The sequence below is a fragment of the Etheostoma spectabile genome, chromosome 10, assembly GCF_008692095.1.
Source record: "Etheostoma spectabile isolate EspeVRDwgs_2016 chromosome 10, UIUC_Espe_1.0, whole genome shotgun sequence".
NCBI lineage: Eukaryota > Metazoa > Chordata > Actinopteri > Perciformes > Percidae > Etheostoma > Etheostoma spectabile.
In genome coordinates, this window is record NC_045742.1 from 25135644 (window position 1) to 25157917 (window position 22274).

General features: G+C 40.5%; 1 protein-coding gene and 1 long non-coding RNA gene across 2 annotated transcripts; both read left to right on the forward strand.

Annotated features, from left to right (window-relative positions):
* Positions 1 to 1999: 1999 nt before the first annotated feature.
* LOC116696482 (uncharacterized) lies at positions 2000 to 17191 on the forward strand. Its single transcript, XR_004333745.1, has 3 exons — positions 2000 to 2164; positions 11779 to 11781; positions 17181 to 17191. It is a non-coding gene; the product is annotated as an uncharacterized LOC116696482 (long non-coding RNA).
* Positions 10237 to 11670, forward strand: LOC116696468 (seipin). The gene has a single exon (XM_032527499.1). The coding sequence runs from the start codon at positions 10313 to 10315 to the stop codon at positions 11486 to 11488; it is 1176 nt and encodes a 391-aa protein (XP_032383390.1). The 5' UTR covers positions 10237 to 10312; the 3' UTR covers positions 11489 to 11670.
* Positions 17192 to 22274: the final 5083 nt, after the last annotated feature.

Below are 22274 nucleotides of genomic sequence, written 5' to 3' on the forward strand. Positions count from 1 at the left end.
CCCCTGTCATGTACTGGATTAGATAGGTCACACTCTAATAAACTAGAAGAAGAATAAACGAAAAAGCTCCATGTGGTGATTCAATTCAGAATGCACCTACCACCACTGAATCTTATTCAGTATTAAGATAGGCACACAACAGTCACCTTATAAGGTACTCAGATTTATTTATAAAGTTTCAAATTCCATGTAGCCTACATCCATTGCATTGCTGCACTACTAGATGTTGAGAATGTCCCCTTTCTGTCCAGAAATAATAATTCTGCCTCCTCAAGTAAACTGGACTGGTCAAAACTGAGTAAAGAGGTGGTAGCTGGTTACTCTTTGCAAACAGAAAGTCTTTTAAATCATATTGCTCTGCCTCGTGAGGCCCTAATGTGCTCACATATGAATTGTAAGGATGTGCTACATGTTGATAAACTCTGTGCCATGTATGATGATATTGTGAAATGTCTCAATGTTTCCAGTGAATTTGTTTCCAAAAGTAAATGTAAGGTATTTAGCATCAGACCTGGGTGGAATGAGTTTTGTGGCAGCAGTATGCTGAGGCAAGAGAGGCCTTTAGACTCTGGTCTGAGGCAGGTAGACCTGGACATGGGGTACTGCTAGATATGGAAAAAGGACAAATGCTAGAGTTAAGTATGCACTCGGTTTTATTAAGAAAAATGAAAACACAATGAGAGCAGACTCGCTAGCCAGAAAGCTACAGAACAACCAATAAAACATCCTTACCGGCTGATACTGAAGGTATTAGTAGCCCAGAAAATATAGCTGAGCTTTGGTGGGAGCACTACCGTGACCTTTTTAACTGTGTTAAAAGTAACCCAGTTAGACTTAATCATGAACATATTGTTCTCTCAGCAGATATGATAGTTAGGGCAGCTGATATTCATAATGCCATCAATACGTTGGAGAAGAACAAAGCCTATGGACTGTATGGACTGCATTGCTGCAGAACATCTAAAATATGCCAGTCAGAAGCTCTGTCCCTTGCTCTCCATGTGTTTTAAGGGTTGTCTTGTTCATGGTGTCCTGCCAAATTCTAATATGTCTGTAATGTTACTGCCTGTGCTTAAAGACAAGGCTGATAAGCTCAACAGTGTTGACAATTATCAACCTATTACATTAGCCAGTATCTTGTCTAAAGCAGTGGACAGAACACTGTTAACAAAGCTAGAAATGTATGTCCTTACTTCTGACAATCAGTTTGGGTTCAAAAGAAAGCGTGGAGCTGACCTGTATATGCTCTTTAAGAGGTTGTGTCCAGCTACACAGGTCCCAAATATTCTGTATTCTTATGTTTTACTGATGCAACAAAGGCATTTGATAGAATTAATCGTGAACGATTGTTTTTAAAATTGCTTGAGAGAGGTGCCCCTAAATTTTTAGTTAGAATTTTAGTGTTTTTGTATGCCCATCAAACATTTCAGGTTCAATGGGACAATGTTGTGTCTGCTCCATGCTGTGTTAGTGCGGCAAGGAGGTATTTTGTCTCCTATTTTAATTAATGTTTATATGGAGGAATTATCAAATCAGTCTTTCTTGTGGGCAACACTATTGTTGATCATCCTATGTATGCAGAGGATCTGGTCCTGCTCTGTGCGTATAGTGCTGGGCTGCAGCAGATGCTGACGGTGTGTTCTCAGTATGGCCTTGATTATTACATAAAGTACAACGCTAAGAAAAGCCACATAATGTTAGAAGCGATGAAGGCAGAAAATCAGATTTTCCAACCTTTTGTTTGTCAGATAGTCCTCTTGCTGTGTGTGAGGAAACTAAATATTTAGGTCATGTCGTATCCAATGACTGGCCGGATGACAAAGACCTCTACCAACAGCGATGTCAAATTTATTCTCCAGCTAACGTGCTTACAAGGAGGCTTTCTATGCACTCTGACTCTGTGAAGGGCTCTTTGTTTAGGACCTACATCCCACCGCTATATACTGCTATATTGTGGTCAAATTAAAAGCAAAAAGTATTCAGAGGCTCTAGGTAGCATACGATGATGCAATGAGGCTGCTGCTTGGTGTCCCTAGGTGGCATAGTGCCAGTCAGCTGTTTGTGTCCACTAGAGTGACGACCTGTGAGACACTCTTAAGACAACTGATGTTTAGTTTTATGTGTCGTCTGGACAAGTCAGAGAACCTTATAATTGAAGCCTTAGGTTGAATCCCATTTCTCCATCTTACCCCTACAGCTTACCCCTTACCCCTAGCCCTTGAAACCAAGTGGTAAGGGCTAGGGGTGAAAACATACCCCTATGAAATGGGACACCACTTGGTTACATCACCATACAGTGTTGATCACAAACTTCCAAGATGCCGTCTGTAAGTCTGTCTATGTCAATTGCGTGGGTTTTGACAACAGCGTCATTTGCATTTATATATTTTTATATTTTATTGTTATTTTATGTTCACTTTGGTGGTGCAGAGGCAGATGTTCTTATCTGTGTAGTACTTAGGTCCGTTTGCAATACATATGTGTGTACACACACATGGTGTGTGTATATCTGTTTCAGTTATCACCGTTTTGAATGTCATTGATGTTCAGAAAAACATTTTGAAACAAAAATCTGTTATTATTGCCCGATAAATTAAATATAACAGGCAAAAACATACATACATACATAAAATATATTATATTACAGAACCATTATCAACTGTTAGAACCATAACTTACATGTCACTCACATAAAAGACACTAAAATGTGTAAAACTAAAAAGAGACACACAAGACCTACAACAAGTAAACAACAGCTGTTCTGATATTCCAGACCAGTCTGATGCCTGATGGCCAATAACCCTTCCTTCACATTTCTTTCATCAGTGGCCCCTATCATAACCAACAACAATATACAAGTGCATGAACAGGAATCAGTTACAAGTGATTACAATAATACAGTACCAATGCTATAATGAATGGGTACAACATGAACACAGGATTTAAGAAACTTAATACGGTAGCCTACAGATGTGGATCAGCCTTCAACTGCAGCTGCAGGTTTTATTCTCGTCAACAGATGCCGCTGGAGCGCTCCCTGATGACGTCACGCCTGTGAAAGCCCAAAGCCTTTATGAATGAAGAGCTCTCTCGCCGGGTGCGGTGGCGCGCGCCTGTAATCCATGCTACTTGGAGGCTGAGGCTGGCGGATCGTTTGAGCTCAGGAGCTCTGAGCTGCAGTGGACTATGCCGATCGGGTGTCCGCACTAAGTTCGGTATCCATATGGTGCTCCTGGGCCTGGGACCACCAGGTGGTCTAAGGAGGGTGCACCGGCCCAGTCAGACGAGCAGGTCAAAGCCCCCGTGCCGCTCAGTAGGGATCTTGCCTGTGAATAGACGCTGTAGTCCAGCCTGAGTAATCCAGCGGGACCCATCTTTTTCCACTCCTTCTACTGTTCAACATACTGCTGGACAACACACACCTGAATAAATGTGAGTTAGTACCGTTACCCGGAGGCTCCCGAAGGACAGGCACACATACCCTATCATCTTCGCCATCAAGAAGTCTTTTTAGCGATAAAATGTCGCACATAAGAAATATATATTATTGTAAATTTACATTAATGTTCTGTCTGGATAATTCTTCAGTTCTGCAACCATATATCGTATAAACACCAGGTTCAATATTGGATTGTCACAATGTGTGATATTTTCCTCAAAAAATCTAAATAGGCATACATTCTTTCAGCCTGTTGATGTACCACGAGCATGCTGTTGCAGGAGTTATTAACCACAGTTGTTGATGCTGTTCTCTGATGTCTTTCTTCCTCTAGTTTGTGTCTGCTAATCTATTTGAGGACCTTCTGTCAGCACATTAGTCTGTTTTAAGATGAGTCACATGTACAATCTATATTCAAACGCTGTTTATTACCAAAAGTACACTAATAACTAAAAATGTGTTGTGTACATTACACATTGTGACAAAACCTGGACGTGTTTTTTCCCCCTCAAACCTAGACTTGATATTTGAGTACTTTAAATAAACCTGTTAATTCACTCTTACATTGAATAAGTTTTTTTTTCCTTTGTATATTTGTGGTCATACTTTTGTTATGAATTTACATAACCCTACACAGATTACAGCACCTAGTGCATTTTCAGTTACACTAGACTTAATTACAAATTCCATCAATTACCATGTCCTCTTGTAAGACTACATTAATGGATGTCCTCGTTTACACATCACAAAAAAACAAAAACAAATGTAGCTCTAGAAAGACCTTTATTGCACACTGAAATGGCATTAACTTAAAAAATTACATAAACCAAAAACACTGTCATATTTCTAAGATCATGTTGAAAATTGAACAATAATGTTTTTCAACTTTTATAATCCAGTGTAAATTCCACACATAAAACATTACTGTGGGTTAGGGTAAAGGCAAACTTAACTGTCACAAGACATAAGAAGAAGGTAGTTAATCTCTAGTGCCATTGTTAATTCCAGTAGTAGCTGCAGGTCCTCCTTCATTCCTGGAAAAGGTTGACGCCCTCGACTCTCCCAGGTCATTCCCGCCACAGTGTAGGAGTGAAAAAGAAAAGGAGAAGGCTCTTCCACCGCACACCACCCTAGCCAACCAATAGATGTAGACTCTTTAATGCCAAGTTCTTCCCCATGGTCTGTGCCTAGTTGTCTCCAGTGATCCAGACTGTTGCTGGATGGAAACACATTGTAATAGTGGAGAAGTATCATGTTTAAGCTACAGAGAAAAAGGATAATAACACACTCTTAATTAGACACAGTTACTTTAAAATGCATATTACCTCAGCTAGTTGTACACAACATGTCTGATAAAGTTTATATTGTACAATAGATAAAAAAGAAAAGAAACTATTACAATTGCTTTCTTCTGGGGCATTGGGGGTGAACATGCCATCGTGGCTCTCAGCACTCCTATTTCTGAAAGAAAGAGAAAGAATCATCAATTTCATTTGAGCCCCTCATAATTAAATATCTATAGCACCCTAGCATGTTACTGTACTTCATTAATTTTTAGGAGAATGAATAAACAACAGTCTATTGTTCTTTAGTGTAACTGTAACTTAGTTAAATGAGCTTATTTCGCTAACATTAGCTCTTTACAGCATGTCAGGCTAATGCACCGACAATATACTGACATTATTTATGTAAAATGCCTGCCCATATACAGTCTATGATTGTAACATATCATGCTCACAAGCTGTGGAGGAGGGTGCTTTAGGAGCCTTCACCCCACTCTGGGTGTCTGCCAAAAACAATCTCAGAAGGACTGAGGTTACTGCTCGTTCTTACCCTCATTCATTCATGTACATTCATTTTTTTCTGCAAATGTTTGACAGAACATCTACACATACCTACTTGTGATGGAAGTAGATGGCTGTCAAAGTCATTGATCAGTTGATGATCAAATGGGCTTAATCAAACAGAAAACAAACAAACTGTCTTTCTCCCACTGGAACCTGAAAAAACGTTAAACACATCAACAACAGAAAATACCCAGCGTCCCCTGGGATCCCCTTACAGAAGAATTACCACAAACATTTGGGGCTCGAGCGTGGACCGCTGCTTTTGCTGCTCTGAGGTCCTGAACAACAAGTCATTCAACCGGTTTCCCTTATCACGTATCTTCTTGACAGAGAAAATAGCGTGGGAAAAGTTGAACCAATGCACGGAATGATAACCCTGCTTTCAAACGTGCGTAAAAGAAAATATTACGGTAGCCTACAGATGTGGGTCAGCCTTCAACTCTGCAGCTGCAGTTTTATTCTCGTCGCCAGATTTTTTTTTCATTTTTTTTTATGTGTACTTTTTTTTTATTAACAACAAATAATACAAACATTCAGACAACGCAGATCAGAAAATTAAGACAAATAAAGAATGAATTGCAACTTACATGAAGTTGAAACAATATTGATAAAAAAGTACATGTAAATAAGATTATGAAGTAGACAACAGTAAATAAAAAAAACATAATAAATTAAATAGAGGTGTGACAGATTTGCAAAGGTGTATAAAATTTAAAAACATAATTATTTAGTTAAATAGATTGGGGTATATATCAAAGATAAATCTACTTTTTATTATATATTAATCAATAGATTCAATATATGTGTCAAATTCAATTTGGAAAATGTAAAAATGGTTAGAATTGGAAAATTTAGATTTGTGGATGTGAAACTTACCTATAAGAAAAGAGATTCACAATATTACAAAATATTTCTATCTTTATAATCAAATAGTGAATAATGTTTTCCCTTCCAGTATGATTGTTTTAGACAGTATATAATTTTCTAAACTTTTCCAAAATGAGATACTAAAAGAACAACCATAAAAAAGATGAATTAACGATTCTTGTTCGGATTTACAAAAAGTACAACACTTGTCAATTGGCATGAATTTTGATATAAATAAGCTGGTAGGATATATATTGTGTAATATTTTCATATGTAATTCTCTTATTTTATTTGAGATGCAATATCTAAAAGGAACAAGCCACGCCCTATGCCAGTTTATATTGTTAAAGTGAGAGTTCCAAAAAAATTTCCCATGAGGTGTTTACTTTTTTTAAATTTAGAAAACATTTCAATGTGTTTATTGGTACAATTCTTGCTCATAACATCCTACCATTTATATAAAGAGTAAATTTAAAATCAGGGACTTCATTTTGTATTTTTAACTTTCATCATTAACTCTAATACGCCTTTAGGGAGATTTGAAAACTGAATTATATTCTTTTAACGTTATTGGGAATGACTTCTCCTGAGAAAGGATTCATAGTTTAATAATCGCTATTACAATCAAATAGATCCTTATGAATATAATACCTCTATCAATCCATTGTGTGCAAATACAGTGACTTTTCCTCTTATTGCATTTTTAATCCACAAGATGGCGTTGTGTGGAGAAAAGTTTAAATAGGACACAGTCCATCAATAGAGCTTGTTGATAAAATTACACAGTTTTAAAGGCAATCTTGTAATATGTGTAGTTACAATTCAACAAAATTTCAGACCTCCTACATTATGAAACACGTTATTGGAAATAAAGACCATAGGACCTGGGGCTCTAAACATCCTCACATTTCACCTTGAGGTGTTATTAAGTCCAAAAGTCCAAAGTTCAAATCCACCTTCATCCTTAGAGCCAGAGAGCACTGCTTTTTTAAATGGTGGTGTCTGTTTTTCCATACAAATTGTAAACAAGTATTTATGTCTTTACAAGTTGAATCGTGGACATTGAGAGAGAGGGCAGGGTAGACAAATCTTGAAATCCCTTTCTTTAGTCAAAAGAATCCTTCCTAATAGAAATGTCTCTTTGTGAAGCCACAAGTTCAGTATAGTTTTAGTCTTCTTCAATTTGAGAAAATTAAGATGCTGACGTTCCATATAGTCTGTGCAAATAGAATACCTAAATATTTTATACATGTTTTAACAGGTAATCAAACATTTTTTCCTCTTCAGTCTGATATAGACATAAAATTTCACATTTAGATTTGTTGAGTTGTTAACCCGAAGCAGCCGAGAATGGGTCAATTAGGAATATAGCAATGCAATCTGATGTTTGTCGCTTAAAAAGAGAGCTGTATCACCGCTAGCTGAGTACTCTAATCTCCTTACCAAAATAGATAAACCTTTAATAATAGATTATGTCGAATGTGTAATGACAATATCAACCACCAGCAGGAAACAAGAACGGAGAAATAGGGCAGCCTTGGCGAACAGATCGCATTACAGGAATCTTTTTTGTGGTGTTTGGATATAATATCACAAACTGTCGATATTTTTGTAAAACATTTCGACAGCAGATATAAAATTTGGTCCAAACCCAAAATCTTAAGTGCTTTGAATAAAAATAGTGTTCTACCGTATCAAATGCTTTATAAAATCAAGAAATACTATAATGCATCAGAATTGATGTTATCAGATATTCCAGCAGTCTAGAACAAGTCTATATTGGAGCTAATGTGACGATTAGACATAAAAGCAGTCTGCGTTTCATTTATTATCTCATGAAGACCTTTTTAACCGTTGGGCAAAAATCAATGAACCATTTTATAGTCAATATTTAAGAGTATAACAGGTCTCCAGTTTTCTATCAATAAGTGATCTTTTTCAGGTTTAGGGAGAAGACATACTAAGCCTTGCTTCATACTTGTGGACATTTCCTTTTTTAGAGTGCATTCTTTAAATAGATCAATTAGAGGATTTTCAATAATTTCCCAAAAATGTAAATAAAATTCAACTGAAAGCCCGTCGTTACCGGAGATTTTTCTCGTCGCCAGATGCCGTTGGAGCGCGCTCCCTGATGACGTCACGTCTGTGAAAACCCAAAACCACTATGAATGAAGCGCTCTCTCGCCGGGTGCGGTGGCGCGCGCCTGTAATCCATGCTACTTGGAGGCTGAGGCTGGCGGATCGTTTGAGCTCAGGAGCTCTGAGCTGCAGTGGACTATGCCCATCGGGTGTCCGCACTAAGTTCGGTATCCATATGGTGCTCCTGGGGGAGCCCGGGACCACCAGGTGGTCTAAGGAGGGGTGCACCGGCCCAGGTCGGAGACGGAGCAGGTCAAAGCCCCCGTGCCGCTCAGTAGTGGGATCTTGCCTGTGAATAGACGCTGTAGTCCAGCCTGAGTAATCCAGCGGGACCCAGTCTTTTTCCACTCCTTCTACTGTTCAACACACTGCTGGGACAACACACACACTCAACAACAATGTTCCAACATGTTACAGCAGCTCATCACTGCTGCTTTACTCTCTGGTCTGAAATGAAATGAAATGAAGAAAAAAAACAGAAAAGGGGAGTAGGACCAGAATTTATTTTTTGTAAAACTTCTTCCTGCTCCTTTTTAAACATGTTGAATCCTCAAATCATTTTAGCAGAGCATTATGTTTGTTACTGAAGTGTAGGCTACATGTTCTTCTTTGTTTATAACATGTTCAAAATAAGCTAAAAGACAAAAAAAGTTGGTTCACTGCCACATCTTACTGGGTGGGGGTGAAATGAACCCAAACCAAGAGGTAAACACTGAAAGATTACAATCTCATCAACTGGTTCAGTCCAGAGCTAACAAGCTAACACCTGACCAGCAGGACAGGTGATGTGAACACATTGGTTAGTGTAACAATATGGTCCAGGTGAGGCTTGAACTCCCAACCTCAGCATTGCTCCACAGTGTACTGTCCTAGAAGTACCACACACGGTCTGATTGGACCACTGGAGCTCCGTGTCCTTATGAATAACCTGTGATCACCACTGTTGCTGCTGGTTTGATTCTGTATAAGACTTATCATACACTCCTGTCTGTCTCGAATTTTAATCCAAAATGTGAAATCTTCCAACATTTTCAAATCCTACTCAGTACTTGCATTGTGTAGAGGTGGACCTGATAAATATTGCAATCAAATATTGGAAGCTCAGAGGGGGCCGTGCCTTTGTGGTGTCGGTTCCAAAATTGTGGAATGATCTGCCTCTGCATGTTAAATCAAGAGTATAGGGCTGCAGCCTGGAGCGTCCCATGTCATCCATCCCGTCTCATGTGATCTCGTCTCTGTTAAATCACGTCTTGAACCCCACCTTGCTCTGTGGCCTTTGACACCTAGTAAGATGTCGACTTCCTTTACTGCATCTAATTATTTATTGTTTTTATTGTGCAGGTATTATTTTTTACTTGTGTTATAATGTTATGTTTCTTTTTGTATTTTTGTGCTCAGCTCTTTGGTCAACTTTGGTTGTTTTAAAGTACTTAACAAATAAAGTTGGATTGTATTGGATTGCGGGTTTTTTTAAGCTCCAGTGGCGCTAATCGGTCAGTGTGCGGTACTCACAAGACATTCTGCAGCAGTGATGCTGAGGTTGGGAGTTGAACCTCTCCTGCAGCATATTGGTACACTGACCTGTGTGTTTCCATCCTCTGTCCTGCTCCTCAGATCCAATATGACACATGTAGGGTTGTGCTGACACCCAATTGATACATTCATATAAACGTGTCTGTCATGTTTAACACACAAAACACAGTAGGCCTAATACTTTATTTGAAAAAATAATCAAAGGAAGTCATTCCTGGAAGAATTTCTCAACATTGTTGTGTGAGCGTGTGTGTTGTTCCAGCAGTTTGTTGAACAGTACATACAAGGTTTTCTCCTGACAGCGGCGATATGTAACCTTAGTTGAAGAGACTAGTCATGGGAGGGTGAAGATAAGCAATTCTACAGTTTGGGAGGGGAGCCTCCCCTTGACGAGTGAACATAAGGACCCAACAGGCAGAAGTCGAAAGGGCTCAAAGGAGGAACAACTGCCCAAACCAGTGCCAGAAGAAGGTCTGGATCAGACACCATGGGGGCCACAATGGGCCCGGTTCTACACTGGCTCCAAGATGTAGCAGCTGTGACTCTCCTCAGAGCCCGGCGGAATCTATTTCAGGCTGCCATCCTGTTTACTGTCCTGGTTCTGCTGCTTTTGGTGTCCGTCTTTCTCTATGGAAGCTTCTATTACTCGTACATGCCCACTGTGAGCTTCTCCAACCCTGTGCACTTCTACTACACGTCTGATTGTGATGCTTCAGAGTCAGCACTCTGTTCATTCCCCACGGCAAACATCTCTTTCATGAAGAACGAGAGGGACCTAGTGATGTCTTACGGTCAGCCTTATCGAGTGTCTCTGGAGTTAGAGATGCCCGAGTCTCCAGTGAATGAACGCCTGGGTATGTTCATGGTCAAGATGTCTTGTTACACCAAGGGTGGAAAGATTGTGTCATCAGTTGGTCGATCTACAACGTTGCATTACCGCTCCAGCATTCTGCACAGCCTGAGAACTTTACTGTTCTCTCCTTTCTTTCTGACCGGGACGGCTGAGCAAAAGCAGCTCATAGAGGTTGAGCTCTTCTCAGACTACAAGACAAATGCTTATCAACCCCTTGTTGGTGCAGTCATTGAGATCCAGTCCAAACGAGTGCAGATCTACTCATCTCAACTCCGTATCCATGCTTTCTTCACTGGTATACGGTATGTTCTGTACAACTTCCCCTTGACATCTGCAGGGATCGCCATAGCCACCAACTTTGCCTTCCTCAGTGTCATTGTGCTGTTCAGCTACCTGCAGTTCATATGGGGGGGGGGGATCCGGCCTCCACAGGTATCGGGAGATGATACCTTCAACCAACAGAGGAGAGAGGAGGCTCGGAAATGCACGGAGAAAGAAAACTGGCAGAAGGAACTTGGTGCTCCAGAGGTTGGATCTGGCACAGATACATCTGGGTTCCAGGGAAATGTCATGGTGACGGAGCTGCCAATGAAGAAGCCCTCAGAAATCCCAGATGCCTCTGGGGCTTATGTGCCAGATCCTAAAGAGAAAGGGTCTCATGACCGCTCTCATGAGGAGAAAGACGGCTCAGACGTGGTGGATGGAGGCCAGCTGCCCCCCCAGGGTGAGACATTCCTCCGACAGAGATCTGGACCGTGGAGGAGCCTGGGAACCACGCCGCTGCACACAGTCAAAGCACCAGCAGTTTAATATGATGTGGCAGATGTTGATTGACTCCAGCAAACCCACTGTTTGAGTCAACCTAATACAGATGCATGTGAATATTATACCTGTTTTAGCTAACACTTATTGTATGTTGTTAAAAACAGTTTACCTGATTATAACTTTGACCGTTTCTCATTTCTGTCTGCTTATTGTCTACAGTCTTATGTTTTGATGATGCCTATAGCAAGATATATTACATTTCAGCTCTGGCTTGTCTAACAGTATTGCCTAGCAAAGTTTGGCATTACCATCAGTTTTAAAACTCCCTTTTAAAGTCAGTAAGTTGAACCTGCCCATGTTTTTGCTTCAATGCCTGCAAGGTGGCTTTTCTCACAACATGGCCAGCTTTCAACAGCTGGTGCACACATCCTCACCCTGGGCCTTTTACAGAGCGGACGTTTAGCTTCTCATCTTGGGAAAAACACATTTGTTATTAATAGCACTGAGGATGTCTCTGTTGTATTTATGTGTCCCAGTTAAAGTGACAGTGAGCCAGCAAGCACAATACCAGGAGGCTGAAATCAAAGCAGCTAAATGAATTCAGCCGTCACTGATGTGTGTTTACACCTGGGCTTTTCCTACGGTGGCAGGTCAATGTGTCTGCTGTGGAAAAGGCCCATCCTCCCAGGATCACACAAGCAGACAGTGACTCTCTTGATTAACTGTTCAAACATCAGAACACATGATTCTGGTATTTAATGTATTTGCCACGGACTTGAAATCAAATTTAAAGGTGGTTTATGGATTTCCTAGAATGTTTCACACCCTTTTAGAGGAAACACTCAAACAAGCCTTGTGATTCTTTTTTTACAGAGGCTCTGCCAGAGCAATTAGATTTGGAAAATGTACCCAACACGAATCTAGCCTGAGGGACATAAGGAATACGTTGCATTCATTATTCCTTTTCATCTTGCTAATAGTGACGTTCTTTCCCAGTTTAATGGCTGATTTACAAGCCATGGCATATTAACTTCAAGCTTCAACGCTTTTACAAACTTGGTGTTCCTTCCATCAGCACCATCTTACTTTGTATTCATTGTCTGTTACAGTGCAGTCTAAACACAGCAATTTAATGTTGGAGATATTTTATTCATTGTGATTTTACAACAACAAAACACCAAGACATTTTTGACGGTTCTATTAAGCAACATGTCTGTTTGAATTTAACATTAATGAAGTTTATAAGAAAGAAACGGGAGACAGTGTTTTAAATACTGGTGTAAAAGCTAAAGGGTGATGCAGGAATCTTTGATGTATTTAACCTACACTTTAGGGGAGCTTAGGGTTTCAGGACCTTTATGTAGAGTAATTGCAAGTTGTATTGATGGAGGATTCTGTATAAGAGATATTGAATGTGATGTACTCATGATGTGTCATCTTGGATTCTGTTATTGGAAATATCCCTGATGCCCCTGAAGTTATATTAATAGGCTAGGTGTTGATAAATTAAATTAACAGACAGTAGTGCTAAAAGAAAATGAAATCTGTGGTGTTTGTCCTACAGCACCTCCACCTAGAGGAGAGGAGCAATGACAATCAATCCCAGCAGGCAATGCGGCACCACAGATACAGTAAACTAACACTCACTCAGTCAACTTGATGGAGAAGAGAAATTCCTCCAGGAATGACTTCCTGTTGACTTGATAGGCCATTTTCACACAAGATATTTTGATGTGTAAATAATCAATTAATGACGGCTATTAACTGTGTCATTTTCACCACTTTTATTTTTAATTTTAAATGTGATTGTTAAAGTAGCTTACTAACATTCATATCTGCAGATCTGATGGCTGATTGCTTAATTAGACACTCATGAGCCTTTTTACTTATTTCAACATTCTCATAAGCCTGCACGCTTTTTTGAAAATTATTTGATGATTCAGCATGTCTAAAAAGAAGTAGGAAGAAGATTTACAAAAAATAAATTCTGGTCCCACCCCCCTTTTCTATTTTTTTCTTCATTTTTCATTTGATTATTTAAACATCAAAGTTCCTTCCTTGAAAAGACCTATCAAGTCAACAGGAAGTCATTCCTGGAGGAATTTCTCTTCTCCATCAAGTTGACTGAGTGAGTGTTAGTTTACTGTATCTGTGGTGCCGCATTGCCTGCTGGGATTGATGGTCATTGCTCCTCTCCTCCAGGTGGAGGCGCTGTAGGACAAACACACCCAGCTGGTCTGTGAAGGTTTCCATGGAGACCAGAGAGTAAAGCAGCAGTGATGAGCTGCTGTAACATGTTGGAACATTGTTGAGCGTGTGTATTGTCCCAGCAGTGTGTTGAACAGTAGAAGGAGTGGAAAAAGACTGGGTCCCGCTGGATTACTCAGGCTGGACTACAGCGTCTATTCACAGGCAAGATCCCACTACTAAGCGGCACGGGGGCTTTGACCTGCTCCGTCTCCGACCTGGGCCGGTGCACCCCTCCTTAGACCACCTGGTGGTCCCGGGCTCCCCCAGGAGCACCATATGGATACCGAACTTAGTGCGGACACCCGATCGGCATAGTCCACTGCAGCTCAGAGCTCCTGAGCTCAAACGATCCGCCAGCCTCAGCCTCCAAGTAGCATGGATTACAGGCGCGCGCCACCGCACCCGGCGAGAGAGCGCTTCATTCATAGTGGTTTTGGGCTTTTACAGAGGTGACGTCATCAGGGAGCGCGCTCCAGCGGCATCTGCCATCTGTGCAATTTTCCTGAAACAGAAAAGGTCCACATACCTCACAATACCCCAGTTTGGAATAATAGGTACATATTGGTAGGCAGAAAATCTGTGTACATGGAGGAATGGAATTCCAGAGGAATCTGGGCAATTGCTCATTTTATGGACAGTAATGGGGTCTTGTTACAGCACGAGGAGTTTTGTGAGAAGTATCAACTCCAATGCAATGCCAAGTGGTATGATAGAGGGATGAAAGCTATCCCAATGTCTCTAAAATCAATGGTGAGAGAAGACATTAGGTACTCCAGGGTTTCTCCTGGTCTGAGGCAGCTCTGCTTAGAAGGAATTCCTTTCTGTGATTATAAATGTACCAACAAAGTTATCAGAGATATTCTGTTAAGGGAATTCTATCCTAATCCGGTAAGAAGAAAATATATGTTGAAAGACTTTGGTGATGGAGAGGTTAGGAAAATAAGGAAAAGGTATATCTCATTCCCACTTCTTCCGAAGGTGAAAGAGGTCAACTTTAAGATTTTAAATGGAATTTACCCTACAAACGAATTCTTAAGACTAAGATTCAATTTTGATACAAATAACTGTGTTTTTTGTGAAAAGGAAATTGAGAAGCTAGAACACGTTTTCTTTCTGTGTGAGTCGGTTCAACCCTTCTGGAAAGATCTGCAGAGCTGGTTCCAGACCAGGGGAATTGTGATACCTCCTCTGACTGTGATGAATGTCAAGTTTGGTGTTTTTGTTGAAGACAAGAAGGTAGACTTTGTTCTCAACAACTTGTTACTTTTAGGGAAACATTTTATACATAAATGCAGATATTTTAAGACCTCCTTGAGTCACTGGAAGAATGAGCTAAACCTTTTGTATAAATCTCTGAAACTGGTTAAGGTTGGAAAAGCCCTTGATTTGGTTTATCTACTTGAAACTTTTGATTTAATTTGAGATAGCCCCCTTTATTTATTTGTTTGTCATTTATTTTTTTATTTGTTTTTTCTCTCATTTCTTTCCTAATAAAAAAAAAAGGTCCTCATTTTGGTTGCATGCATCAAATTTGATTACATCGTCAACTGAAAATGCTCTGTCATATCTGTAATATAGTCTTAAAGAAAGTCCTTGTTCTACTCCAGAAATCTTAAATCAGTTTCTAAGAAGATTCAAACATGTTTTTTGTGTTTGCTCTTTAGTTTTATAAATACATGCTGCATTAAATCTGCTTGAAGAAAAAATAGGGGCTTTATTTAAGAGATTGTATTAGTTGCATTAACCACTATGAAGCTCCTTTCCACAAGTATCGGCCTTGTCACTACATTTTATTATTATTATTAATATTTTTAATTAAGGTTTATTTTGATTTTCAAATACAACAGAACAACACAGAACAACACAGTTTATGCATCGATCAACGGGCACGTAGACTTTAAATCCCTCCCACCTGTCCTACTCCCAGGATGACGGGCAGTTCAATTTATATTTATTGTGCATTTTTTTGTTGTTGAGCATGAGGGAATTTCCCATTGATTTCCCATTGAGTGAATACCAGAACATATGGAAAAGGTCATCCATGTCCTGTTTGCCTCATTCACATTTTAGATCTAGCTCTGGATACATTTTTGCCAATCTGTCTTTAGAATAGCCCAATGCAGGTGATGGACCACTTTAAACTGGATAACACGATGTCTTGAGCATATCTTACTGAAGAGGAATGGATGCCTTGGAAGACCTGATCCCAATCTTCCTCTGCGATTGACATTGCCATAGCTCCCATCATAGGCCTACCTTGTAGCTCGAGGAAGTGCTGATCAAACGATGGAATGTAGAGGAGTATGGGAGACTGATGATGCCTCCAGGGCTCTCCACCATGAATTTTCAGTGTCTGTGGGCTTGGACTGCTTGGTGGACAGAGAACGTATATTGCAGTACCAATAATATTGCCAGAAATTTGGAAGGACCAATCCATCCGCTGCACGGGGTCTCTGAAGAATAGCTTTACGTATCCGAGGCGGCTTACCGTTCCAAATGAATGAAGAAAAAAAGTTGGTCTAACGAAGAGAAGGATTTATTATGTAGACTGGTAAAGACTGGAAAAATACAAAAATGTAGGCAACATGCGGTCATTGTATCCGCATTTAGGCTCTACGACCCACAAGAGATGAGGGGAGCCCGGACCAGCGTTCCAGATCTGATTTGGTTCGACCCAGAAGAAGTTGAAAATTCCATTTAAAAAGGTCTGCATATTGAGAGAAAGAGTCAAGTTAACATTGGTCTGATGTGTCAGTCAGGAGTAGTTCACTGTAAGGAATGTTGAGTTTATATCCAGAAAATAATCCAAAAGCGTTTTAGAGGATTTTAGGTATTCAGCTCAATGGGTTGGTTACTGGATAAGCAGGTCGTCCTCAAAAAGCAATAGGCTACGTTATGTTCCTTGTCTCTATGTATGCCAAATGCTATCATCATTGTGAAGGGCTATGGCAAGGGGCTGTACTTAAAGGGCCTCGCTGCCTAGTTCTTCTGTGCAGCTGGTGGTGAAATGGTGTCATTTGTTCGAATATAGGCCGTTGGACAGTACAATAATCTGACCCAGGAAATTAATTTGTCACCAACCCCACATGTATGAAAAGTAAACAAAAAAGCTAGTCCAACTCGACACAGTCAAAAGCCCTTTCAGTGTTGAATGAGACCACAACCTCTGTAGTTTGAGAAGGCTTAGAATACAAAACATTAAAAGGTGACAGAGGTTAAAACACGAGTATCTATTTTTAACAAAGCCAGCCTGGTCTTGATAAATGATATCCGAGAAGACTGTCTCCAAGTGGTGGGCAAAGGCCCCGGCCAGTGTCTTTATGTCAGCATTAACCAGCGAGATTGGCTGGTACGATGCACGATGTTTACCCTTCTTGAGTTTTACCAAAATTGAGTCTTAAAGTCCTATAAAGACGGAGGAAGAGATTTAGCTCTGAATGACTCGCTTAACATTTCAGCCATTAGCAGAGACGGGAGGTTTGAGAAGGCCCTATGAAATTCTACTGAAGAAAACACTGGGCTTGGGCTGACCTCTAGCTCAGCCAGTAAGAGAGGCCGGGCTTCGGGTCTGACCTGATGTTACAAAATGTGTAATTTATTTCATCATGATCAGTAGTCACGATACCTGAAGAACTAAGAATTTCTGTTATATTTTGGCGGGCTGATGCTGAGCTGATAGCCAGAAATTTCTCCAATTGATCATAGAACTTAGAATCTGACTTCAAAACAATGTTTATTTGATGCTTATACATAATGCATGCACTGAGAATTTTTTTTCAATGTTTGAATCAGAGACAGACTGAGGTGTGTGAAGTCTTACAAAGTATCAAACACAGATAAGGGGGTCACAGGTTACGGGCCCTAGAGAAGAGGGTAAGCTCCAGTGGTGCAATTAGTCGGTGAGCAGTACCTGATGATAGACTGATGATGGAAACACACAGGTCAGGGTACCAATATGCTCCTCAGCATCACTCTGCTGCAGACTGTATTGTAAGTGCTGCACACTGACAGATTTACACCTCTGGAACTTAACATTTTTTAAACCAAACACTGAATTGGTTATCAGGTCTACCTCTACACAATACAAGCACTGATATCAAAATGTTGGAAGATTTCACATTTTGATTAAAATCCGAGACAGACAGGAGTGTATGATAAGTCTTATACAGAATCAAACCAGCAGCAACAGTGGTGATCACAGGTTATTCATAAGGACATGGAGCTCCAGTGGTCCAATCAGACCGTGTGTGGTACTTCTAGGACAGTACACTGTGGAGCAATGCTGAGGTTGGGAGTTCAAGCCTCACCTGGACCATATTGTTACACTAACCAATGTGTTCACATCACCTGTCCTGCTGGTCAGGTGTTAGCTTGTTAGCTCTGGACTGAACCAGTTGATGAGATTGTAATCTTTCAGTGTTTACCTCTTGGTTTGGGTTCATTTCACCCCCACCCAGTGAGCTGTGACAGTGAGACAACTTTTTTTTGTCTTTTAGCTTATTTTGAACATGTTATAAACAAAGAAGAACATGTACACTTCAGTAACAAACATAATGCTCTGCTAAAATGATTTTCAAAATGACAGTTTATGATGATAAAGCTAAAAAAAATAAATTCTGGTCTCACCCCCCTTTTCTATTTTTTTCTTCATTTTTCATTTGATTATTTAAACATCAAAGAGTCTTCCTTGAAAAGACCTATCAAGTCAACAGGAAGTCATTCCTGGAGGAATTTCTCTTCTCCATCAAGCTGACTGACTGAGTGAAAGGAACCCTGTTAGTTTACTGTATCTGTGGTGCCACATTGCCTGCTGGGATTGATGGTCATTGCTCCTCTCCTCCAGGTGGAGGCGCTGTAGGACAAACACACCCAGCTGGTCTGTGAAGGTTTCCATGGAGACCAGAGAGTAAAGCAGCAGTGATGAGCTGCTGTAACATGTTGGAACATTGTTGTTGAGCGTGTGTGTTGTCCCAGCAGTGTGTTGAACAGTAGAAGGAGTGGAAAAAGACTGGGTCCCGCTGGATTACTCAGGCTGGACTACAGCGTCTATTCACAGGCAAGATCCCACTACTGAGCGGCACGGAGGCTTTGACCTGCTCCGTCTCCGACCTGGGCCGGTGCACCCCTCCTTAGACCACCTGGTGGTCCCAGGCTCCCCCAGGAGCACCATAAGGATACCGAACTTAGTGCGGACACCCGATCGGCATAGTCCACTGCAGCTCAGAGCTCCTGAGCTCAAACGATCCGCCAGCCTCAGCCTCCAAGTAGCATGGATTACAGGCGCGCGCCACCGCACCCGGCGAGAGAGCGCTTCATTCATAGTGGTTTTGGGCTTTCACAGACGTGACGTCATCAGGGAGCGCGCTCCAGCGGCATCTGGCGACGAGAACAAATATTGAAAGGCTGATTCTTTTGGAAAACTGAAGGATCTCCCAATAAGATGTGTGTGACGGCCCAGAGCCTGTTGTCTTGTGCTTGTTGTTGTCTTGTGGACTTGAAGGTCTGTGGCTGAAGTCCTAACGAGATGACTGCGCCCTGGCCGGTCCTCCCAGTCTGTTTCACCCCGCTTGCCCCGAGGCCGGTCTGCAGCAGCATACCTAGCACCATCATGATTTCATTCTACCTTTAGTTATGTCCTTTGTTAGCTGCTGACAGCATGCACCCCACATTGTTCAGTGCATCCCCACACTCTCAAATATCACTGATCGTGATAACCACACCTCATCGGCTTTCTGTTTGCACTAGGCTGTTATTTAATAAATGTCAGTTTGATATTAGTAAGTTGGCTGGGTATCACCCTCTTTTGTTGTGTTCTTCATACTCACAAAACATTAATATCTGCAAAAATTAAGAAAAGACAACTGAGGAGCTGCCTGTCTCATTCCTGATATCTTGAGTTTGGGCGTTTTTTTCTTTAGGCTATTAGATAAAGAAAATAAATAGTTTATCCTGCAAAGCTGTAAGAGAGGAAAAAAATAATTTCCCCATTTATACAAGTGAGGCCTCAGTGACTGTCACAATGACAGTTAATAAGACATTATATATGGACTGTATATAACCTTTTTTTCTGGGGATGTAACAATATACAGTTTAGTGACAAAACGTAAGAGATCAAAGTGGTGGAAAGTATTGAAAATTACAAAACTTGGTGATGCCAATTCCCCATTGCAGCCCATGTTAAAGAAGAATTCCGGCCAATTTTTACGTTAATCTTGATTGCTATAGATATGCAAGTACTTTAGATTGAAACCCCCCCCCCCCCAACCTGAATCGGTGCAGGCAGCACGGAGCAGCTGCAGCTACTACAAGCTTCCACTGAGCTAAAACGGCAGTTGTCAGGGCAAGTTTTAGAGTGCCTTTGTGTCCCTGAACAGACACACAATGCAATTAATATGTATATACAACATGAACAGGGCCCTCACGTGACAACAAGATGTGTTTTCAACTCAGACGTTGTTTAGATTCACCCACCCTGTCTCTATCCTGCCTGTATCTAGCTCACTCTGTTAGTATTTCTCTGATACTGCAAATGGTGCCAGTGCATTACTGATGCCTGAACAGAGTCTTTTTAAAAAAGTGAAAAAAAGAAAAAAAGTTGGCAACATTAAAGAATTACTTGTTTATTGCTAAGGCCATAAGGTCAAAATAAAAGATTTGATAATAATGTTATAACTATAATTTATAATAATAACTTATTTCACCAGTAAATTGCTGTTGAACGACAAAACCAACCACCAGATGGGAAAAGGGTATTTTACAATAACTTTGACTGCACCATTAGGCTACCCGTTTCAAGTGAACGCATCGTTTGTGCTGTTTTTCCCAGAGCCAGAGAGAGAGATCTCACTAGTGGGGTGGTCACGTGGTGCATGTAAGCCTGTACAGTTCCAAACACACACCACGCTTTCATGATCATCTATGGGACTGACGGCAGTGATTGCGATATTGAATGGTAAATGTAAATGAAAACACATACACAAGTACTTGCTTCACTGTTATTGCATTATTGCATATTTGTAAATGTCAGTTTTACATTAACACTGGAACCAGAGTTTTACTACAACATGCACTATAAAAACACTATAAAAGACTATTAAACATGAGAACCCACTACAGATAATATATCTGGGGTATAACATTGGTCTGTAATACAAAAATCTTTTCTCAAAGGAATAATCTGTCATCAATGTAATCAGTAATCCCCAACAACAACTTTAAAATATAATAACATATACATATATATATATATATATACCAGCCCACCACCAGCCCAACCCCCGGCCCAACCCCCGGCCCAACCCCCCATTTATCAATAACACACAAAATCTATTTTTTTCTTAACCCAAATGATGCTGTGTTTCTTTGTGTGGAATTCTTCCATCTGTTCTAACGTCTATGCATTATTGACAATAATGTGTAGGTTTAAAACTGTTTGGGTTTTCTATTAATAAGCAGATATGCTGAAATATTACATTATATAGCCTACTTGTAGTCCGGTCTTCTCCTAGCATTGTCTGATCAGCATCATCGCCGGGCTGAGTCGGACTGAATTCTGAGACTGTGTGGAAAAAACGGAACAGGCGCACACCCAAATTAAACTTTTTACAGCAGAATGATTATTGCGTTTTCTCCTGATAGTATAGGCTGCGTGGAAGGGGGTATACAATGCACCCCACCTCCCAACTAAATATATCCACTAATTAGTCAATACCGTGTCAACGTTCTACTTCAGAATAATAAAGTTATATCTGCGTTAAAATCAATTTTAGCATTGCAAATAGCTAAATGACAAATGGAGGTCATTACACATAGCCATACTGCTACTCATTCAGATAAAACTGGTCATAAATGTTGGGTATATGAACAGGTATTTCAAACCCAAGACTTAAAATCGAGCTCATTTGAGATGCTGTTACTTGCAATGAGGAGATAATCACTATTAAATAGGCTATCCAACCCGTTTATCAGTCAATTCCCCTGCAGCACGCGTTGAAGCCTGATTTTGGAATAAATCCGTGATTTTTGAGCACTTCGATGCATTTTTTTTGTGACCATGAAATTTCCGCAACAGTTGAATCAGAATAATTGAATTAAGATAGGCTAGATTGACGGGGGAGGCTACATAAACACCAGTAAACTGACGGAAGAGATGAATGTGCAGGGTAACCATGACAGCAGGATAAACTATTTTGTTTTGTTACCTATTAGAGAAAAAACGCCTCAACTCAAGATATCAGGAATGAGACAGGCTGCTCCTTGGTTGTCTTTTCTTAATTTTTGCAGATATTAATGTTTTGTGAGTATGAAGAACACAACAAAAGAGGGTGATACCCAGCCAACTTACTAATATCAAACTGACATTTATTAAATAACAGCCTAGTGCAAACAGAAAGCCGATGAGGTGTGGTTATCACGATCAGTGATATTTGAGAGTGTGGGGATGCACTGAACAATGTGGGGTGCATGCTGTCAGCAGCTAACAAAGGACATAACTAAAGGTAGAATGAAATCATGATGGTGCTAGGTATGCTGCTGCAGACCGGCCTCGGGGCAAGCGGGGTGAAACAGACTGGGAGGACCG

Excerpts from the sequence above, each read along its gene's own strand:
- LOC116696468 (XM_032527499.1), top strand. The coding sequence starts at position 10,313 with ATGGGGGCCACAATGGGCCCGGTTCTACACTGGCTCCAAGATGTAGCA.